Genomic DNA, 19,308 nt, shown 5'->3' with positions numbered 1-19,308 from the left:
ACATCGAATCGATGTCAGAGAGGAGAAATAAACATGCTTACTTACAGTAACAAGAATGTGCGGGTGTTTTCTAACAGACCTTTGTTTAACTCTAATGAAAATAAATTATCTATCATCATGTAAAATAATGTTATCCAGCTTAGAAGAGCACAGGAGAGTGCAGGAAAGTGCACGTTGGAAGTGAACCTGCAGAGATAATATATTCGCCTTCTATACCCGCCATCAATTTAACTGGCTCCAGAAAGATCTGGTGAAACTTTCTTATGGTGAAAGCATTTTCTAGCAGAACTTTAATTACTGCAATTAAAATTTTTGGTATCTGAAAAGAGGTACCATGGATACCAGAAGAACATAAAACAGAGAGGGTGTTTGCTTTGCACTATCTTCTTCCAGCGATAGCAGAGGAACCTCATCGGAACCAAGGAAGCCAAGATTGTCAGTTTGCCGTTCAAAACTTCTCAGAGGTGAGATTAACTTTGGTATGAACAAAATAACGATCACTTACCTTTTATTAATACCAATGAAAGTTTCCAAATAGAATTTCCTGTAATTAGCTTGATCTAATTTAAAGGATAAAGGAGATCTACGAAAAATCGTTGTACCTTGTTTTCTCGAAAAGAAATGTCCTTTTCCTGATTTACTGGTGGAGAATAGCCACGAACTGTAAGTGGCGTCGCACTATTTGCGATGTCGAAAAACCAGTTTAAGTAATTAGGCCCTTAGGGGCTCTTGATAATTTTCTCAGGAAACGCTCTGGTTTCGAAGACGAAAGAGTTCTTTTCTGAAACACACGGTACTTAGCGCCTCGCTTTACCTAGTTTTCTAAATTTCTTTCTTGATTTGAGCGTTCTATTGTAAAATACACTTTGGCCGGATTACTAACTTTTTCGTTGCTGTAAATCGTGAACACGTTTTATCTCGCTTGCCCGCCGAACCTTTCTTTCTTCGCTCATGACACCGCCTCACGATCGATATTGCGACGGCATTTATATTAACTCATATTCAGCCGTCAGTTTGTCCATCATATCTAAGTTTACCCAAAACCACTATTATACTAATCAAGGCATTTCTGATAGCGCGGCTCAGCAATTAATCAAGGCAACATTACTTGACATCCAAACCGCATATCTTTCGAGGACGCCGTTTTCTCAAACGGCAAACGCAAATCCATACGCAGAGGACTAATTCGATGGTTTCTCAGTCAGTCTCTCGGATGGCTCTGATTATCTTCGACCTGTAGAACGCACTTTAGAAATTTCTAATTCCACACTCGAGAATGGAACTTACTGAGGTTTTTCGGAAGGGATGTGGGCGCTCAAAAATGGACGATGGCAAGCTGAAATTTCGGCATTAGCTCAACAATAAAAAAATCGTTTTCAGTAACAATTTCTATCGTACTAGAATTTTATGGTTCCGAGTTGGAATTCTTAGCATATTTTGAAAGAGCTATGAAGTCTTACAAGTTTGGCGAAGACCGCAATAACGGAATTGATCCGCTTTGTTCGACTTCAAAATCTGGTTTAACACAATCCTGGGGTTAGCGGGAAAAAATTTCGAATGCACCGCCAACGCACTTGGGAAACAGTTTCACACAGATTCAAACGTGGGCTGTTACAAAGGCCCACTTCGTTGGAGCAATCCCTTCTTGACCCAAACCAATCAGGGCCAACCAACCGGGTTCATTTCGGTTGATATCTGACCGAAAGACCTTAATCGCCTAAGAAAATTATACTCTACCTCACATTATATCGTTATATTCAATTTTCGCAGGATTCTGTATTTTCTAATCCATAATTCAAGTGTCCATTGCTATCTCCCGTTTTAAATTGCTTATAACTAGTTTTTTTGTGGGACAGAAGAGGAAAAAACTCTCTGTCATCGTATTTGTTTAAGTAGCAGTTATCGTTTATAGTGAAGCTGATGACTTACTCTAGGGAAGACACTTTTTTGGGTGTGAAATGCCATGAGGATTCAGCGCTGGGTTGACTCTGGTTTCAACTCGTTACTTGAAGATCTTGAGCCGCAGGGAACAAAGAAAAATAGATGTCTTTCCTTATAACTGTAAATTAAGAAGATCCCCAAATTTAGACCGTTACGTGAGTAAACTATACAGTGCTATTTAGTACTAATTTGGGTCTTGTGAATTGTGGCCAAAATGTTTTGATCTCAATTAGGGGCTGAAGTACGCCTGAGGGTTAAAATGAGTTCCAAAGTGGGCTGAAATGATCTTTGCAAGCACCGTTTTGTCTCAAAATGTGACCCAAATGGCTCTACAAGGGGTTGAATCAGCCTTAGATCACTAGGGTTATATTGCGATTTTGGGGCTGATTAACAGATATTTTGAATTTACAGTGTAGCCCAAATTAACAACCGTTTACTTTAAAGACTATGAGCTTTCCCCAGAATAAAAGCACTCTTAAATCTGTCCCTCAGCAATAACATTTCAATGGCTTTTATCTCTTGCAGTGCCCTTACAATGGATTTCAAACTCAACATTTGTCTTCTATTGCTGTTGTTGGGAGTATTAAGTGTGCAGGGAAAGAACGAGCCCCACGTTAAGGCAAAACGTAAGTTTTCAATTGTGTCAGCAGGAATCATATGTTTTGACGGTGGCCCATTTCAATAAAAATGTTTTTATTTTACTCTACTAAAGGTCAGGGCTATTGTGAAGAATTTGGTGGCCGGTGTATGGACGATTATGGCATGTGTTATCAATGGGGCATGCAACCCTGCCCAGGCTTCCAATGCAATGGTCAAAACGGCGGTTACTCTTGCTGTTGCAGGAACGGGTATGAATCCACTTCAGTAAACACTAGCTTAGTAATAAAATAATATTTCTGCAAAGGGAGGAGGAAAGGACATGTGAAAAACTTGGGGGAGGGGGGTAAGTCTTTAATTTTAGTTAATGACGTATCTCTATAAGATTTGGAAGCCTTGTGTAGCCACCAAATTGCACAATTCCTGGGTGCGCGGAGGAGGGCACGAAATTTACAAATTTCATCTTTGAGAGGTTTTCGCAGAGAATCTTTACAGAAAATAATCTAGAATATAAAATCTGGGGCCACTTCACATCCGTCAAATTTAAGTACAATTTTTGATGCGTTTCTGCAGTAAACCTACCTACATGTCCCCACCTTGCCAAATGCATGCATACGCACAGTTACAACACTGTATACATGTATACATACATATTCCTTAAAAATCCGATTTTTACCTTCACTGATACAATCAGTGAAAGTAAAAGCAAAGTAAAAAGTAAAACGCACAGAAATTGGTTTTCATGATTAGCGTGTAATAGCCTGATAATTAAGTCAAAGGTTCGGAGAATCTGTCGTTTGAATTGCCCAATAAAGCCAGCATCTCATGATCATTTCTTGGAGCAGATTGCTTCAAGAGAGGGCCCTACTGTAAGGGAAGCGTCTTTTAATACTTTTTGTGTAGCTTGGGCAAGGCATTTGATGGATGACGCGAAAAAACCCCAAATGAATTGTTTTACACACTCATAAGGGGTGCAAAAATAAATAAATAAATAATCAAATTCATGTTAACGTACTAAATCAAATCTACTCGTGACAGGTGCTGCTTTGCTTTGTTGACTAACGAGAGTGAAATCGAAGACATTTGTGAACCTGTTCTAATTACCTTGTTTCTCTCTTTTTCAGCGAGTACGGCTGGGGCAAGTAGAGACAGAAGAAATGATAAACATAGTTGATCTGCGTAAATGAAACGACAACCTTAAAATGACTAAGCAAAATATCAGCTGATAAAATAAATAAATAGATAGGTTTAGCATCTAATGACGTGGTTGTACGATTTCTTTTAATGTTAGTTGAAGAATAAAAATGATCATTCCTGTCTCAAACATGACTCTACTATTTTATTATGCTGGATTAAACTTGATAGTAGAACGATTTACCGGTGTGGCCAAGCTTGAAATCGTCATAGCAACACCCTTCTTGAGAAATTAGTTATGTGCACATTAGATATGGAGGGAAAATTTCTTTACTGGAGCGAACGGCTCATTCATTACAAATCCGGCTTTCTTGAGACGTTAGGCACACAGAAATTGCAACATCCTTAAAACAACTCAATGTTCTGAATAGCTCTAGTGTTTGCCCCAGCCTTCCCAAAACAAACATGGCATTATATTTCTTCATTTCCGATTAACTGAATGCTGCTGAATTCGTGTCGACTAATTTCTCTTTGAAAACTCAGTGTTGAAATGTAAGTCCCCACTGGGCAACCGACATTTTTCTTCTTTCGCAGACATTCCCATCAATACCGATCTGCGGAGCTTGCAATTTGTGGCTTTAGCACGACTGTAAAGCGACTTGGTTTTTAGAGGCTAACTTAATTCAGACGAGATTTGAAAAGAAACAATTTACAAGCGGTTAAAGGAATAAATCCAAGATGGCCAAATTGGTCAAGTTTTGTAATTTTATTTTAGTTACATGGTAGAGCGGTTTCCAATTGAGTGTCGTAAAACCGAAACCAAAGTAATTATTCTGGCCAATCGCAACAGATGTTAACAACACATCGAGCCAATCAGAATTTGAAGCAAATACATGAAACTGGCCCCAAGCGCGGGAAAATGCAGGTGGCGAAAACACGTTTGGTTTTGGTTTGGATTCCCATTGGTTGAGAAAGTGGCGCGAGTTAACCAATCCCAGAGCGTAGTAATGCAAAACCAAACAAACGCGAAATAACTTTCGACACTCAATTGAAAACAGCCCTATTCCAATTTATGAATTGAGTTCGGCACCGCCGTATCAACACGTTTGAGACGTGCTGATAGCTAAAACTGATCGCTACACTCAACGGTTCGTTTCGGTGGAATATCTGTGGGAAGGAACATTACCCGTCTCAAATGTTCGGAAGAAAGACTAGCGTTTTCTTTAACAAAATACTCTAACTTTCGCAACGCTGAAAATTTTTAAATCTCCCTTTTTGTTTTTGGAGAGACAAATAGGTCGCTAAAAGAGCCAAGAAAAGCCATGCAGCTGGCATTTTCGGAAAACCAATGGAAACTTGAGCTACGGATTTGCAGGGAATAACATTCCGTTCTCTGAGATTTTCTGCAATTTAGATTTTCCGCTAGGTAGGGGAAAAATAATTTATGCTTATTTTAAAGGCCTTTCATAGAGAACAGGCATGGCGTTTTCTTTTTACGAATATCTTCTCTCGTTCCAGATAAATTCAAGTTTTTGTCACAAATCGTCTCAATACAAAGATAACTGATCACAAAATCAAGAATATCTCTGACTTGGCATCAATAACGTATCCCAGGTAAGAAACAAACTGACACCCATTTTGACGTTGCCATGGCAGATTTCTACAGGTTAACACGATTTTATTACTAAAGCACAGCACAATAGCGTAACTTGTTTGATCAGCCTTTCTTCCTACCGGGGTTTGACACTTGTACTGTAGTCCTTTCATAAAGTTTTCTGCTTAGTATTCCTACCCAAAAGTTTCACTTCCTTGGCCTTAGCTTTTGCTGCAGTCATTGCTCGTAGCCTTCTTCTTCTTTGACGTCCTTTGCTTGCTGCTATCATCAGCATCAGTCTCCGCGCGGAGGCTGAAGCTTACAGGACTTCGATTCCGTTGTCGTGTTTCAAATACAATAAAGTAGTTCAGTTTAGCCCGAGACTATGATAAATGAGGGTAACCCGAGGGTAACTTTTCTTTAGTTTGAACTTGTTACAGTTAATGTAAAGAAATTAAACAACGCCTTTCTGCCGGGAAATGTCTGCTTTAGTTATTGCATCAATAAAACATGTGTACGTAACGTTTTTTCTTAGAGTCCGCTTAATACGGGCACCCGGATATTACGAGCTCCTTGGCATGTCCCCTTGGTATTCGTTTAAAACTGACCGGGTTTAATTTTACTGTACATTCATAAATGACCCTTTGAATTCATTCGTAAGAAAAATAACGAAAGTTCAGTGAAACAAAACTAAAGCTAGATTACCAAATTTAGAGTTAAATGGGCTTAGTTTTAAATCCAAAACGTGTGTTTCTCGTGATATGTTATTTTTCAAAGTACATCACTTCGTTGCGCCTACAGCAGACGAATGTACGAGAACGCGGCAAAATTGTCTGATCACAGCAACTTTGACCACAGAAAAATGAAGTTAATTTGTAATCGAATAAAAACTTTCTATTTTATCTTCCATATAGCCTATGAGTGACGGGTACGGGTGAGTTGATTATGAGACAATAGCACAGGTTCCTCGTGTGAACCTTGGATCTTTAACAACTACATATTATTTTATTTGTAATTATTTTATTTAAGTAAATCCAAAACGTGTGTTTCTCGTGATATGTTATTTTTCAAAGTACACCCTTCGTTGCCTACTAGCAGACGAATGTGCGAGAACGCGGCAAAATTGTCTGATCACAGCAACTTTCCACGGAAAAATGAGGTTTATTTGTAGACAAAGCTCTCAATTTGCATATATTTTATTTTAAGGTTAGGATGACTGTATGGAGGATTAGGGTTAGGGTTAGGGTTAGGGTTAGAGTTATGTGGGTGACTCTTTGGTACCTTAACATGAATTACTTGACCTCAATTTTATCTTCCATATAGCTCAGTCTTCTCAACTAGCTTCGACTAGGTTATCACATCATCTTTAGCGATAAAAACGCCGACTTGCAGACACCGAAAACTCAAACAACACCGCTGCACATTACTGGTTACTGGTTATCCATATCAACTCTGCAATGAATGTCTTAATTCATTCACGGTCAGGAGCCCATCACGGGCTCCTGTCACGGTGCACTACGGAGTATATTATGCATTCATGATAATTCATTGACATCGGCGTGATTAAAGCCGAAAAATCTGGAAAACGGGGATAATGATTGCTCATAGATTGAAGCAAATTTTCCATATACGTTATTTCAAGATTCACAGAATCCTTTCCTGGGATGACAGATTTTTTTTTATTATGGTTAGAATAAAAGAAAGTTCCACTCAAACAACACCCACTCATTAGGATTATCTGTAGCAAGTCTGCACGAATGTCTAATTATAATTTGAATAATTTCATAATAATTCATGAATACATTCATTCATAAGAAAGGTAAGGAAAGTTCAGTAGAACAAAAAGGCTAGTTTACCATGTTTCTAGGGTTTAATGGGCTTTACTTTACATTAAATCTAAAACGTGCGTTTCTCGTCGTATGTCATTTTTCAAAGTACATCACTTCGTTGCCTACTAGCAGACGAATGTACGAGAACGCGGCAAAATTGTCTGATCACAGCAACTTTCCACGGAAAAGTGAATTTTATATGTAATCAAATAAAAGCTTTCAATTTTACTTTCCAATAGTTTACCAGAGGGGGGTAGGGGTGAGTTGATTGTGCGACAATACCTCAGGTTCCTCGTTTGAACCTTGGATCTTTACAACAATAGATTACCATCGTATGAGTATCACGTGACACTCACCCCATCTTCCTCCCATGTAATTATTATTTTGCATATTTTTGTAGTTTGCCGTTTTTCTGGCCCTCACCTTTGCTAGAGCTTTTAATACCTTATTGTTACCTCATCGTCTGTCAGTTATTAGCTCACTTTTGTACTTTTCAATATAAAGCGGCCATGAACAATGGCCAAACTTTTATGACAGAAAGAGTTTGTACTCTGCTTCCTATTGTTTATCTCAAGCGCGGCTCTAGCAATAGACTGAAGCAGTCCTACGTTTTTCCTCAGATCGCATGCGCAAAGTGACGGTAAAACTATGCAAATTAGAAAAGTGAACGAGGAGGGATTGGGGAAAGATTCCTTCCCTGCGCGCCCGCGTTTCTCGCGGCATGTCTGCTATTAATCGCGCGCGTTCTACTTAGGAGAACAAAGAGACTTCTCGCAGTCTACTCTGGCAAACAAGCTTGGCTGTTGGCATCAAATCGATGTCAGAGAGGAGAAATAAACATGCTTACTTACAGTAACAAGAATGTGCGGGTGTTTTCTAACAGACCTTTGTTTAACTCTAATGAAAATAAATTATCTATCATCATGTAAAATAATGTTATCCAGCTTAGAAGAGCACAGGAGAGTGCAGGAAAGTGCACGTCGGAAGTGAACCAGCAGAGATAATTTATTCGCCTTCTATACCCGCCATCAATTTAACTGGCTCCAGAAAGATCTGGTGAAACTTTCTTATGGTGAAAGCATTTTCTAGCAGAACTTTAATTACTGCAATTAAAATTTTTGGTATCTGAAAAGAGGTACCATGGATACCAGAAGAACATAAAACTGAGAGGGTGTTTGCTTTGCACTATCTTCTTCCAGCGATAGCAGAGGAACCTCATCGGAACCAAGGAAGCCAAGATTGTCAGTTTTCCGTTCAAAACTTCTCAGAGGTGAGATTAACTTTGTTATGAACAAAATAACGATCACTTACCTTTTATTAATACCAATGAAAGTTTCCAAATAGAATTTCCTGTAATTAGCTTGATCTAATTTCAAGGATAAAGGAGATCTACGAAAAATCGTTGTACCTTGTTTTCTCGAAAAGAAATGTCCTTTTCCTGATTTACTGGTGGAGAATAGCCACGAACTGTAAGTGGTGTCGCACTATTTGCGATGTCGAAAAACCAGTTTAAGTAATTAGGCCCTTAGGGGCTCTTGATAATTTTCTCAGGAAACGCTCTGGTTTCGAAGACGAAAGAGTTCTTTTCTGAAACACACGGTACTTAGCGCCTCGCTTTACCTAGTTTTCTAAATTTCTTTCTTGATTTGAGCGTTCTATTGTAAAATACACTTTGGCCGGATTACTAACTTTTTCGTTGCTGTAAATCGTGAACATGTTTTATCTCGCTTGCCCGCCGAACCTTTCATTCTTCGGTCATGACACCATCGCACGATCGATATTGCGACGGCATTTATATTAACTCATATTCAGCCGTCAGTTTGTCCATCTAAGTTTACCCAAAACCACTATTATACTAATCTAGGCATGCATTTCTGATAGCGCGGCTCAGCAATCAATCGAGGCAACATCACTTGACATCCAAACCGCATATCTTTCGAGGACGCCGTTTTCTCAAACGCCAAACGTAAATCCGTACACAGGGGACTGGTTCGATGGTTTCTCACTCAGTCTCTCGGATGGCTCTGATTATCTTCGACCTGTAGAACGCACTTTAGAAATTTCTAATTCCACACTCGAGAATGGAACTTACTGAGGTTTTTCGGAAGGGATGTGGGCGCTCAAAAATGGACGATGGCCAGCTGAAATTTCGGCATTAGCTCAACAATAAAAAAAAAATCGTTTTCAGTAACAATTTCTATCATACTAGAATTTTGTGGTTCCGAGTTGGAATTCTTAGCATATTTTGAAAGAGCTATGAAGTCTTACAAGTTTGGCGAAGAGATGAACAATGAGGATTCAGCGCTGGGTTGACTCTGGTTTCAACTCGTTACTTGAAGATCTTGAGCTGCAGGGAACAAAGAAAAATAGATGTCTTTTCTTATAACTGTAAATTAAGAAGATCCCCAAATTTAGACCGTTACGTGAGTAAACTATACAGTGCTATTTAGTACTAATTTGGGTCTTGTGAATTGTGGCCAAAATGTTTTGATCTCAATTAGGGGCTGAAGTACGCCTGAGGGTTAAAATGAGTTCCAAAGTGGGCTGAAATGATCTTTGCAGGCACCGTTTTGTCTCAAAATGTGACCCAAATGGCTCTACAAGGGGTTGAATCAACCTTAGATCACTCGGGTTATATTGCGATTTTGGGGCTGATTAACAGATATTTTGAATTTACAGTGTAGCCCAAATTAACAACCGTTAACTTTAAAGACTATGAGCTTTCCCCAGCATAAAAGCGCTCTTAAATCTGTCCCTCAGCAATAACATTTCAATGGCTTTTATCTCTTGCAGTGCCCTTACAATGGATTTCAAACTCAACATTTGTCTTCTATTGCTGTTGTTGGGAGTATTAAGTGTGCAGGGAAAGAACGAGCCCCACGTTAAGGCAAAACGTAAGTATTCAATTGTGTCTGCAGGAATCATATGTTTTGACGGTGGCCCATTCCAATAAAAATGTTTTTATTTTACTCTACTAAAGGTCAGGGCTATTGTGAAGAATTTGGTGGCCGGTGTATGGACGATTATGGCATGTGTTATCAATGGGGCATGCAACCCTGCCCAGGCTTCCAATGCAATGGTCAAAACGGCGGTTACTCTTGCTGTTGCAGGAACGGGTATGAATCCACTTCAGTAAACACTAGCTTAGTAATAAAATAATATTTCTGCAAAGGGAGGAGGAAAGGACATGTGAAAAACTTGGGGGAGGGGGGTAAGTCTTTAATTTTAGTTAATGACGTATCTCTATAAGATTTGGAAGCCTTGTGTAGCCACCAAATTGCACAATTCCTGGGTGCGCGGAGGAGGGCACGAAATTTACAAATTTCATCTTTGAGAGGTTTTCGCAGAGAATCTTTACAGAAAATAATCTAGAATATAAAATCTGGGGCCACTTCACATCCGTCAAATTTAAGTACAATTTTTGATGCGTTTCTGCAGTAAACCTACCTACATGTCCCTACCTTGCCAAATGCATGCATACACACAGTTACAACACTGTATACATGTATACATACATATTCCTTAAAAATCCGATTTTTACCTTCACTGATACAATCAGTGAAAGTAAAAGCAAAGTAAAAAGTAAAACGCTTAGAAATTGGTTTTCATGATTAGCGTGTAATAGCCTGATAATTAAAGTGCTACTACGATCAAATTTTCGAATACCTTTTATTTGCGGTTGATTGGTAGTTTATGTCCTAAAGTACATGATCTCCAAGTTATATCCTCTTAAGATGAAGGAAAGTGCGATTTTTTTGCGCTCAAACTCCACGAATTTTCATCCGCCATTGAACCGCCATGTTCCTGCGGCCTGGTTACCAAAGGCAGATGGTGTCCAATGACAACAGAGGCCGGGTCACCCGGGAAAAACAAGTGACGTCAGACTCTCAACTCGAAGCTACGAGGCTAACTTCTCATACGGTTTCGAACACGTTTTCGAAAAATGTTTCGTTCTTTCAATGGTGGGAAGTCGCTGTGTTGTTCAGTGGTATAACAACTGCTCTAATCGAGCGGCAGGAATTGCGCTGCATGCGAGTCCGGCCGACAGAACGAGAGATGTGTGGGTCCAGTTTGTTGTCTTGCACGTTTTGCTATTTTCTCGGTTTAGTTCGAGGGACACTTGGGCATTCCACCCAAGTCAGTGAACACAAATTAATCCTGATCTTTTGAAAAGGGTAAGCGATCAGGAGATCGTGAACCCGAAAAAAATCTCCGAAGGGGAAGGAGCGGCAAAAGGTAAGCTTATGTAAAGTGGGCGAAATGTGTGAATGTTGTTTTTTATCTTTGGTGATTCCTCGATACCTTGTTCAGCACCCATACAAATAGCAGTCACAAATTTTTAATACACATTTTATATTGCGTTTCTAAAGTACTAAACTTTGATTGAACGAGTAAATAATGTAAGTGCAATTAGCTCCCGGAACTAGCTTTTCCCTCCGAAGCATTTCCAAAACATCTCAGTGCGATAAGAGTAAGCTTGTGTTTACTTTGCTTGTGCAAAAGCTTGTGGCAAAAACTGTGCAAACAAACGCGAAGAAAACCACTTTAATTATCCATTTTCACTCAGCTTTCGATAAGGTGGTCTTTGGCGTTTACAAAAGGGTTCCTTCTTTCTTTTAAGTGGTTTTCTTGAAGAAATAGTTTGAATTTTTGGTTTAAGAAAGGTTTTAAGAAAACCTCACATTCAGTTGTTTCTTATCAATTAGATTCAATTGGTAATGTATTTTAAATTTTGATTTATTTTTCAGACGCTGAGTTGCAACAACGTCAAAAACCAACTCTTACTATTAAATACAGGCCAAAACAAGCCTTGCAGAGCACAACACGTGAAAAATGTGGACAGCCAAGAATAGGCCAGTGCTCCTCCTTATACTACCAGTTGAAGAGCACTGACCTTTCTCAAGGGCTTTTCTTGATCTTTTGTCATCAACCACCAGTTGACAAATAGAATCAATAAAAGAACTGTTTTCTCTTCATTCATCATGCCTCCTCTTTGTAATTCTTTCCATTACATAGGCTTCTGTTTTAGGGAATGGTCAGAAATTAGTGGGGAGGGGGGGGAGTGAGGTGGAGATTTTAAATTGAGCAATGAAAATGATGTGACCCTCCATAGCGATGCAAATGAAATTTCATGACCCTCCCCCTGAACAGGTAATACAATGTCGCTCAAATACCAGAAAAAGAAAACAAGAATGGAGGCAAACTGTAAGTTACTTAGTGGAACCATTTTGCCCCAACATAATTCAAATCATCTATAGAGCCCATTGGCATCATATAACCCCATTATGCTACACATTTCCTTTACATTAATATTTTAATACTTAATACTTGTCTTGCTTTTGTTAAATAATGACTTAAATTAACAAATTTTATTTTGTCTTTTTTATATAACTCGCTCTCCCTGTCATACTATAAATTATGATTACAAGAGCATAAATTTATGTGACCCTCTGTTTTCACTGCTTATTCTTTCATGACACTCCACCTCCCCCCCTACCCACCCCCTGCTCCCTGCTAATAGGGAGCTGAAGCACAGACATTCCTGAGCCATGTATAGCAACCAGAACTCAAATGTTTTCTTTTTTGGTGTGGTTTTAAATAAATACTAATTTGAATATAAACAATATTAATATGGTAGCCACTTTGGAATAAGGTTTATGGTTCATTGTCTGCAGTACATTAATAATTTTATTTTTATGTTCATTTGAAAAAGAGTGCCAGAATCTTGTTTCACCAATAAATTTGTTGTTGTACAAATGAAATTGAATCTACATTTTCTAAGAATAAACACTGATCAAGAAGAACAACCTTGAGAAAAAAATCAAAGGTGGCTCACAACAGTCTCAACTTTACTACATTTTGGTAGCATGCATTTGCCCATCTCTCACTGCACCGAAAGTGAAAGTAACAAGAACTGTTACCACAGCAACAGTGTATCAAACTCATCAAGACTTGCTTGGGGGTTTGCCCTTAGACATGTAGGACAAAGGATGTTTGTTGTTAGGTTGATTTGACCCTTCATTAGAATAAGCAAAAAAATTTCAATTAATACCTGAATCACAAACTTTAACTCCCAAGAATATTGTTTTCAATGTATATTTGCAAAATTCCTACTTTTCCTCCCCTCATTTGCCTAGGTGGATGCTTGTTACCAGAAAGCATGCCTTAATAAATTTTCATTTATAAAGCTAGTCATTTCTTAAGTGCGTTAAGGCATCCAGTGCAGCGGTGTTTAACCTGATGTGAGCCACCTTAAAAAAAAAAATATATATGTACACAGAAAAGACTGTTATAATTAATACTATAATTTACATTGTTCATGATGGTGCAAGGGAAGAAAACAAATCATTGCAAATTGTTGTTGCCTTGCAAATTTATTTGTTTATTGATTACTGTACTTATTCAAATCTGGATACAATGATGGCCATGCAGCACCAGCACTCTCCAGGCTTGGTAAGTCGCTCAAGGAAGCAATTTGAACATTTGCACCTGAGAAAATATTGAACGAAGAGGAAACTTAGCATCAATTACAAGGAAACGATCAGCTTAAATTCAAGCCATTGTACAGAGCTTTTCACTACAATATATATTCTTTTTCCATGGTAAAAAAGTGCAAAAACAGTAAGCTTACTCGGAACCGAAACTTAACTGTGCACTCTAATTTAACACCAAGGCAAACTTTCGAAAGCAAAGCTAAAAACCTAAACTTGACTTCGATTTCAATTCAACTGAGTCTCCGGTAGCCTCCCTCCAGGGAATGAACTGGCTAGAAGTCAAGAGAAATTGTTGAGGATTCTCAGGCACTACACCTTTAAAGCTTGGCTGTTTTGTTAATACAGCAAATAACACATCTAAATATCGATCTCTATCTCTAATATCTTACCCGAGAGATGAACGACTCAGCAAAGTCTGCTCTTCCTTCTCTTGTAGCAAAAGCGCTAGCTGCTGAACTTATTCGGCTGCCTCTTCTTCAGACGGAACTAGCTCTACAGAGTCAGGACTTCTTATTTGCCTATATCATGCGAAGACGATCCAGGAGAGCTTTCTGTGGTCAAAACAGCTCTGAAATTCGTCGACTACAGCACTCGCTCGATAAGCGAGTTGAGAGTATTACGTCACGACAAAAACACAATAGGTTTGAATAAAAATACCGCAACTCCAATCACTTTCATACCGCGGGCTCACTGGAACATAAATTCATAATGGCGGACTCGAAAACACCACTTTTCAAGGCTCAATATTTTCAATTTACGGGGCCCAAACTTTATTTCAGTGACCAAGACAGGTACAGCCACATCGGATAAGCTGTAAAGAACGTATTTTTGTTTCATACGTGACATGAAGTTTTGATCGTAGTAGCACTTTAAGTCAAAGGTTCGGAGAATCTGTCGTTTGAATTGCCCAACAAAGCCAGCATCTCATGATCATTTCTTGGAGCAGATTGCTTCAAGAAAGGGCCCTACTGTAAGGGAAGCGTCTTTTAATACTTTTTGTGTAGCTTGGGCAAGGCATTTGATGGATGACGCGAAAAAAACCCAAATGAATTGTTTTATACAGTAGGGGTGCAAAAATAAATAAATAAATAAATAAATAAATAATCAAATTCATGTTAACGTACTAAATCAAACCTACTCGTGACAGGTGCTGCTTTGCTTTGTTTACTAACGAGAGTGAAATCGAAGACATTTGGGAACCTGTTCTAATTATCTTGCTTCTCTCTTTTTCAGCGAGTACGGCTGGGGCAAGTAGAGACAGAAGAAATGATAAACATAGTTGATCTGCGTAAATGAAACGACAACCTTAAAATGACTAAGAAAATATCAGCTGATAAAATAAATAGATAGGTTTAGCATCTAAGGACATGGTTGTACGATTTCTGTTAATGGTAGTTGAAGAATAAAAATGATCATTCCTGTCTCAAACATGACTCTACTATTTTATTATGCTGGATTAAACTTGATAGTAGAACGATTTACCGGTGTGGCCAAGCTTGAAATCGTCATAGCAACACCCTTCTTGAGAAATTAGTTATGTGCACATTAGATATGGAGGGAAAATTTCTTCACTGGAGCGAACGGCTCATTCATTACAAATCCGGCTTTCTTGAGACGTTAGGCACACAGAAATTGCAACATCCTTAAAACAACTCAATGTTCTGAATAGCTCTAGTGTTTGCCCCAGCCTTCCCAAAACAAACATGGCATTATATTTCTTCATTTCTGATTAACTGAATGCTGCTGAATTCGTGTCGACTAATTTCTCTTTGAAAACTCAGTGTTGAAATGTAAGTCCCCACTGGGCAACCGACATTTTTCTTCTTTCGCGGACATTCCCATCAATACCGATCTGCGGAGCTTGCAATTTGTGGCTTTAGCACGACTGTAAAGCGACTTGGTTTGAGAGGCTAACTTAATTCAGACGAGATTTGAAAAGAAACAATTTACAAGCGGTTAAAGGAATAAATCCAAGATGGCCAAATTGGTCAAGTTTTGTAATTTTATTTTAGTTACATGGTAGAGCGGTTTCCAATTGAGTGTCGTAAAACCGAAACCAAAGTAATTATTCTGGCCAATCGCAACAGATGTTAACAACACATCGAGCCAATCAGAATTTGAAGCAAATACATGAAACTGGCCCCAAGCGCGGGAAAACGCAGGTGGCGAAAACACGTTTGGTTTTGGTTTGGATTCCCATTGGTTGAGAAAGTGGCGCGAGTTAACCAATCCCAGAGCGTAGTAATGCAAAACCAAACAAACGCGAAATAACTTTCGACACTCAATTGAAAACAGCCCTATTCCAATTTATGAATTGAGTTCGGCACCGCCGTATCAACACGTTTGAGACGTGCTGATAGCTAAAACTGATCGCTACACTCAACGGTTCGTTTCGGTGGAATATCTGTTGGAAGGAACATTACCCGTCTCAAATGTTCGGAAGAAAGACTAGCGTTTTCTTTAACGAAATACTCTAACTTTCGCAACGCTGAAAATTTTTAAATCTCCCTTTTTGTTTTTGGAGAGACAAATAGGTCGCTAAAAGAGCCAAGAAAAGCCATGCAGCTGGCATTTTCGGAAAACCAATGGAAACTTGAGCTACGGATTTGCAGGGAATAACATTCCGTTCTCTGAGATTTTCTGCAATTTAGATTTTCCGCTAGGTAAGGGGAAAATAATTTATGCTTATTTTAAAGGCCTTTCATAGAGAACAGGCATGGCGTTTTCTTTTTACGAATATCTTCTCTCGTTCCAGATAAATTCAAGTTTTTGTCACAAATCGTCTCAATACAAAGATAACTGATCACAAAATCAAGAATATCTCTGACTTGGCATCAATAATGTATTTCAGGTAAGAAACAAACTGACACCCATTTTGACGTTGCCATGGCATTACTCTCAGCCCCAGTCCCTTTCTGATATGAACCAAATATTTCCATTTTCGACCAGATAAGAGAGGCAGACAGTCCTACTTGAAACGCACGAATTGCCCATATTGCCCCATGTCTTCTAACCAGCTCATTGGGAGTAAACGATTTCTGATAAAGACAAAAAAGGAGAACGTCAATCGAGCATGAAATAGACCCGAAAAAAATTGTTGCCATGAAAACGGCACAGTAGGCATAATTTTGTTTCTTAGCCGAGGTACATTACTGGTGCCAAGTTTGAGCAGCATCACTCCAATATTTCCCGAGATATTCTTAATTTTGTGATTTATCTTTGTAATGAGACGATTTGTCATCAGTTTTAGAAACAAAAACTTGAATATCTCTGTAACGAGAGAAGATATTTCAAAAACGAAAACACCATTGTTCAACATTTTGAAAGGCTTTTCAAACAAGCATAATTTATTTTTTTACTTTATATTGCACTTTAAGAATCCGGCCAGATCAACTATGTTTGCTTACAAAAATTTGCCTTTTGCAAGGCCGTCAAATGATGTGGGAATGCAGGAAGCAACATGTGCGCTTCCATGAAGTATATATTAGTATAGTATATATTTATTTAAGTATATATTTGTGACAAAGTAAACCATGCGTTTCGGTTAAGATATTTACCCTTAGGCGAAATTGAATCACACGGGTAAAAATCACGATGTGGAAATTATAAAGCTTATTACATACTGATTTATCGTCCTGATAAGTCGGTTTCAATCGCACGAGTCTCTTTCTTTTTCTGTCAGTGTGTCGGTACCAGGTGAAAGTCAGCCAGATTAAAAAGCTCTGTAGCTATAAGTTAACTGGGTTGATACAGATATCTTACATTTACGAGAAGGGGGAGCTTGTTCTCGTTCAACCCAACAGGTCTTGTCTTGAGGGTTTGCCAGTTACGGCCTTATTTTTGAAGGCCTCCGCAGGTTTTCTCCCAGTCAGCCGAGTCACATCGTTGTTCGGAGCTGCAACAACGCAAGGGAGCCGAGCCATCCATTCAGTCGGCCGCTGGCCAGCCGGCAGCCGCATTTCAACAGCGTTATGGTAACCGAGCAGGCGTTCGGCCAGCGTGCGGTTAAACCTTTCAACAATTGCTTGGTCACGGTGAATTTCAGTGCGCCCGCGTCGAATGCGAACTTTGTGATTTTCCATTTCTTTTATGACAGAGCCCATAAACTCGCGGCCAGGGTCAACTTGGAACAACTGAGGCCATTTCAAAGACCCGCGTTTGTAGATTTTTTGAAAAGAACGCGCAAGCCTTGGATGTTAGGGGCTCAGCTTCTTTGAATCGGCTGGCAACATCAACAACAGTCAAAGCATATTTATAAGTTTTTAGTCCCCAACCACGTCCCTTGGTGTCGTGCGTCAAAAAAAGAAAGTCGGCTTGGTGAACAGCGTTTGGCGCGGACACATCAAATTTGTGGCGAGGAATGGGTTTTAGAGCTGGGAGATATATTTGCCAAAGGGATTGGCTTGCTTAATCAACCACCGTCTTCGCGGCATCTTCAGGGACTTTGGCCGCCAGGGAAAGCTTTTTTAATGGCTGTCATACCTTTCCAGTAACCTTGCGGGCTATAGTAAATCTTAGTTAGCTTGCTAACAAGCTTGGAGTCCATCGTATATATAGTTTTCACAAATTGAAATTTTGTTAAATGAATCGAAAAGCGGTGTAACCAAGAACAAGAGCTCCGGCGCCGACAAACAGAAGCTCGCCTCGTTTTTGTTGCTCGCTGGTTTCTTAAAAAGCAGAAAACCTTGGCTCACGAGGCATGGTGAGCTGTTTCTGTTGGTGGAACTGGTTGTAAAGCGTAATCAGCATTCGTGAAGTTTTTTGTGGCTTGCTGCTTGATTTCGTGCTGGGTTTCAATCCAGTCAAGCAGTTTTGTTCTTTCTTTTGGTATTGGACGTAAGCGGTTTTGTAAGCCTTGAGAGCCTTATCATATTCTTTGTGGAAGTTTTATATGTAAATACATGTAAACATGCACTCAGCTACCTCCTAGAATGTATTTTAAAAAGGACCAAACTTACCTTGGAGTGATTCCTACCTATAGGGAGAGCACATAGATTTAAACAATGGGCATGACTCTTAGGATTTCAACAATGACAGGTGGAGATTTATACTGAGTCTGCTGTCATGTTACTTCATATTGTACTTCAACATGCGTAGTCAAGAGAGGATGAAGGTCCTCTCTTGGTGTAGTTAAATACAAACTCGCTCAAGACCGATGTAGTTTACAATTTAATGTACGTCAGTAAACTTCAGGGAAACAAATTTCACTTGGCATTTAATTCTGCAACCAGTTCCGCACACCAGCCTTATATTCTCACAGTACATAGTTCTAGGGATACTTCTGGTTTAAATGTGAATTCTGTACATCCTGCTCGCTGTTGAGATCAGTATTGTTTGATGCATCTCAGTAATGTGTTGATAAAGATGTACCAGTAAGTTTGGAGCTGATCATGTTAATTGTTACACAACCCTACTGTCAAGATTTAAATAATATGTATTTTCTGGCAGCATATCTTGAAGTTCATGATAACATAATTTGCTTTATGACAAACATCCGACGAACAATGGGAGAAACAAAGCAAAACTTTCCAAGCCAACACGATGCGATTTAGGGTTCAGGCACCTCTTTACAGCACACGCCATAGTCCAATTTACAGATGTTTGCCATCCATAAAGCAAAATTACCTTGTTATGAACTTCAACACATGCAACACCAGGGAATATATAATACATGTATAATTTGACTCAGGTGCTACACTGTAGCTACTGTCTGACCTGT

The 19,308-nt window shown here is 39.1% G+C and overlaps 1 protein-coding gene and 2 long non-coding RNA genes across 3 annotated transcripts in view; 2 read left to right on the top strand and 1 right to left on the bottom strand.

Annotated features, from left to right (window-relative positions):
- The first annotated feature begins 312 nt into the window (after positions 1–312).
- Positions 313–3,862, top strand: LOC146458795 (uncharacterized). The gene is made up of 3 exons (XR_014858125.1): positions 313–464; positions 2,467–2,789; positions 3,663–3,862. It is a non-coding gene; the product is annotated as an uncharacterized LOC146458795 (long non-coding RNA).
- Positions 3,863–8,218: 4,356 nt separating this feature from the next.
- On the top strand, positions 8,219–15,017 carry LOC146458794 (small cysteine-rich protein 8-like). Its single transcript, XM_085090294.1, has 4 exons — positions 8,219–8,365; positions 9,889–9,989; positions 10,076–10,211; positions 14,823–15,017. The coding sequence occupies exons 2-4, from the start codon at positions 9,899–9,901 to the stop codon at positions 14,842–14,844; spliced, it is 249 nt and encodes an 82-aa protein (XP_084946420.1). The 5' UTR covers positions 8,219–8,365; positions 9,889–9,898; the 3' UTR covers positions 14,845–15,017.
- LOC146458793 (uncharacterized) overlaps positions 9,125–19,308 on the bottom strand; it is a 13,944-nt gene continuing 3,760 nt past the window's right edge. The window contains exon 2 of the long non-coding RNA XR_014858126.1: positions 9,125–9,442. This is a non-coding gene — a long non-coding RNA (uncharacterized LOC146458793). The remainder of the gene's footprint in view (positions 9,443–19,308) is intronic.

The sequence above is a fragment of the Pavona decussata genome, unplaced genomic scaffold, assembly GCF_977016875.1.
Source record: "Pavona decussata unplaced genomic scaffold, jaPavDecu1.1 SCAFFOLD_228, whole genome shotgun sequence".
In the NCBI taxonomy this organism is placed as follows: Eukaryota; Metazoa; Cnidaria; class Anthozoa; order Scleractinia; family Agariciidae; genus Pavona; species Pavona decussata.
This window is presented reverse-complemented; position numbering and strand designations above follow the sequence as displayed.

What these genes read in the sequence shown, in the direction of transcription:
- LOC146458794 (XM_085090294.1), top strand. Translation starts at nt 9,899, where the DNA reads ATGGATTTCAAACTCAACATTTGTCTTCTATTGCTGTTGTTGGGAGTA. An exon ending in GCCCCACGTTAAGGCAAAAC is followed by an intron (nt 9,990 to 10,075) that starts GTAAGTATTCAA and finishes ACTCTACTAAAG; the next exon opens with GTCAGGGCTATTGTGAAGAA. An exon ending in TCTTGCTGTTGCAGGAACGG is followed by an intron (nt 10,212 to 14,822) that starts GTATGAATCCAC and finishes TCTCTTTTTCAG; the next exon opens with CGAGTACGGCTGGGGCAAGT.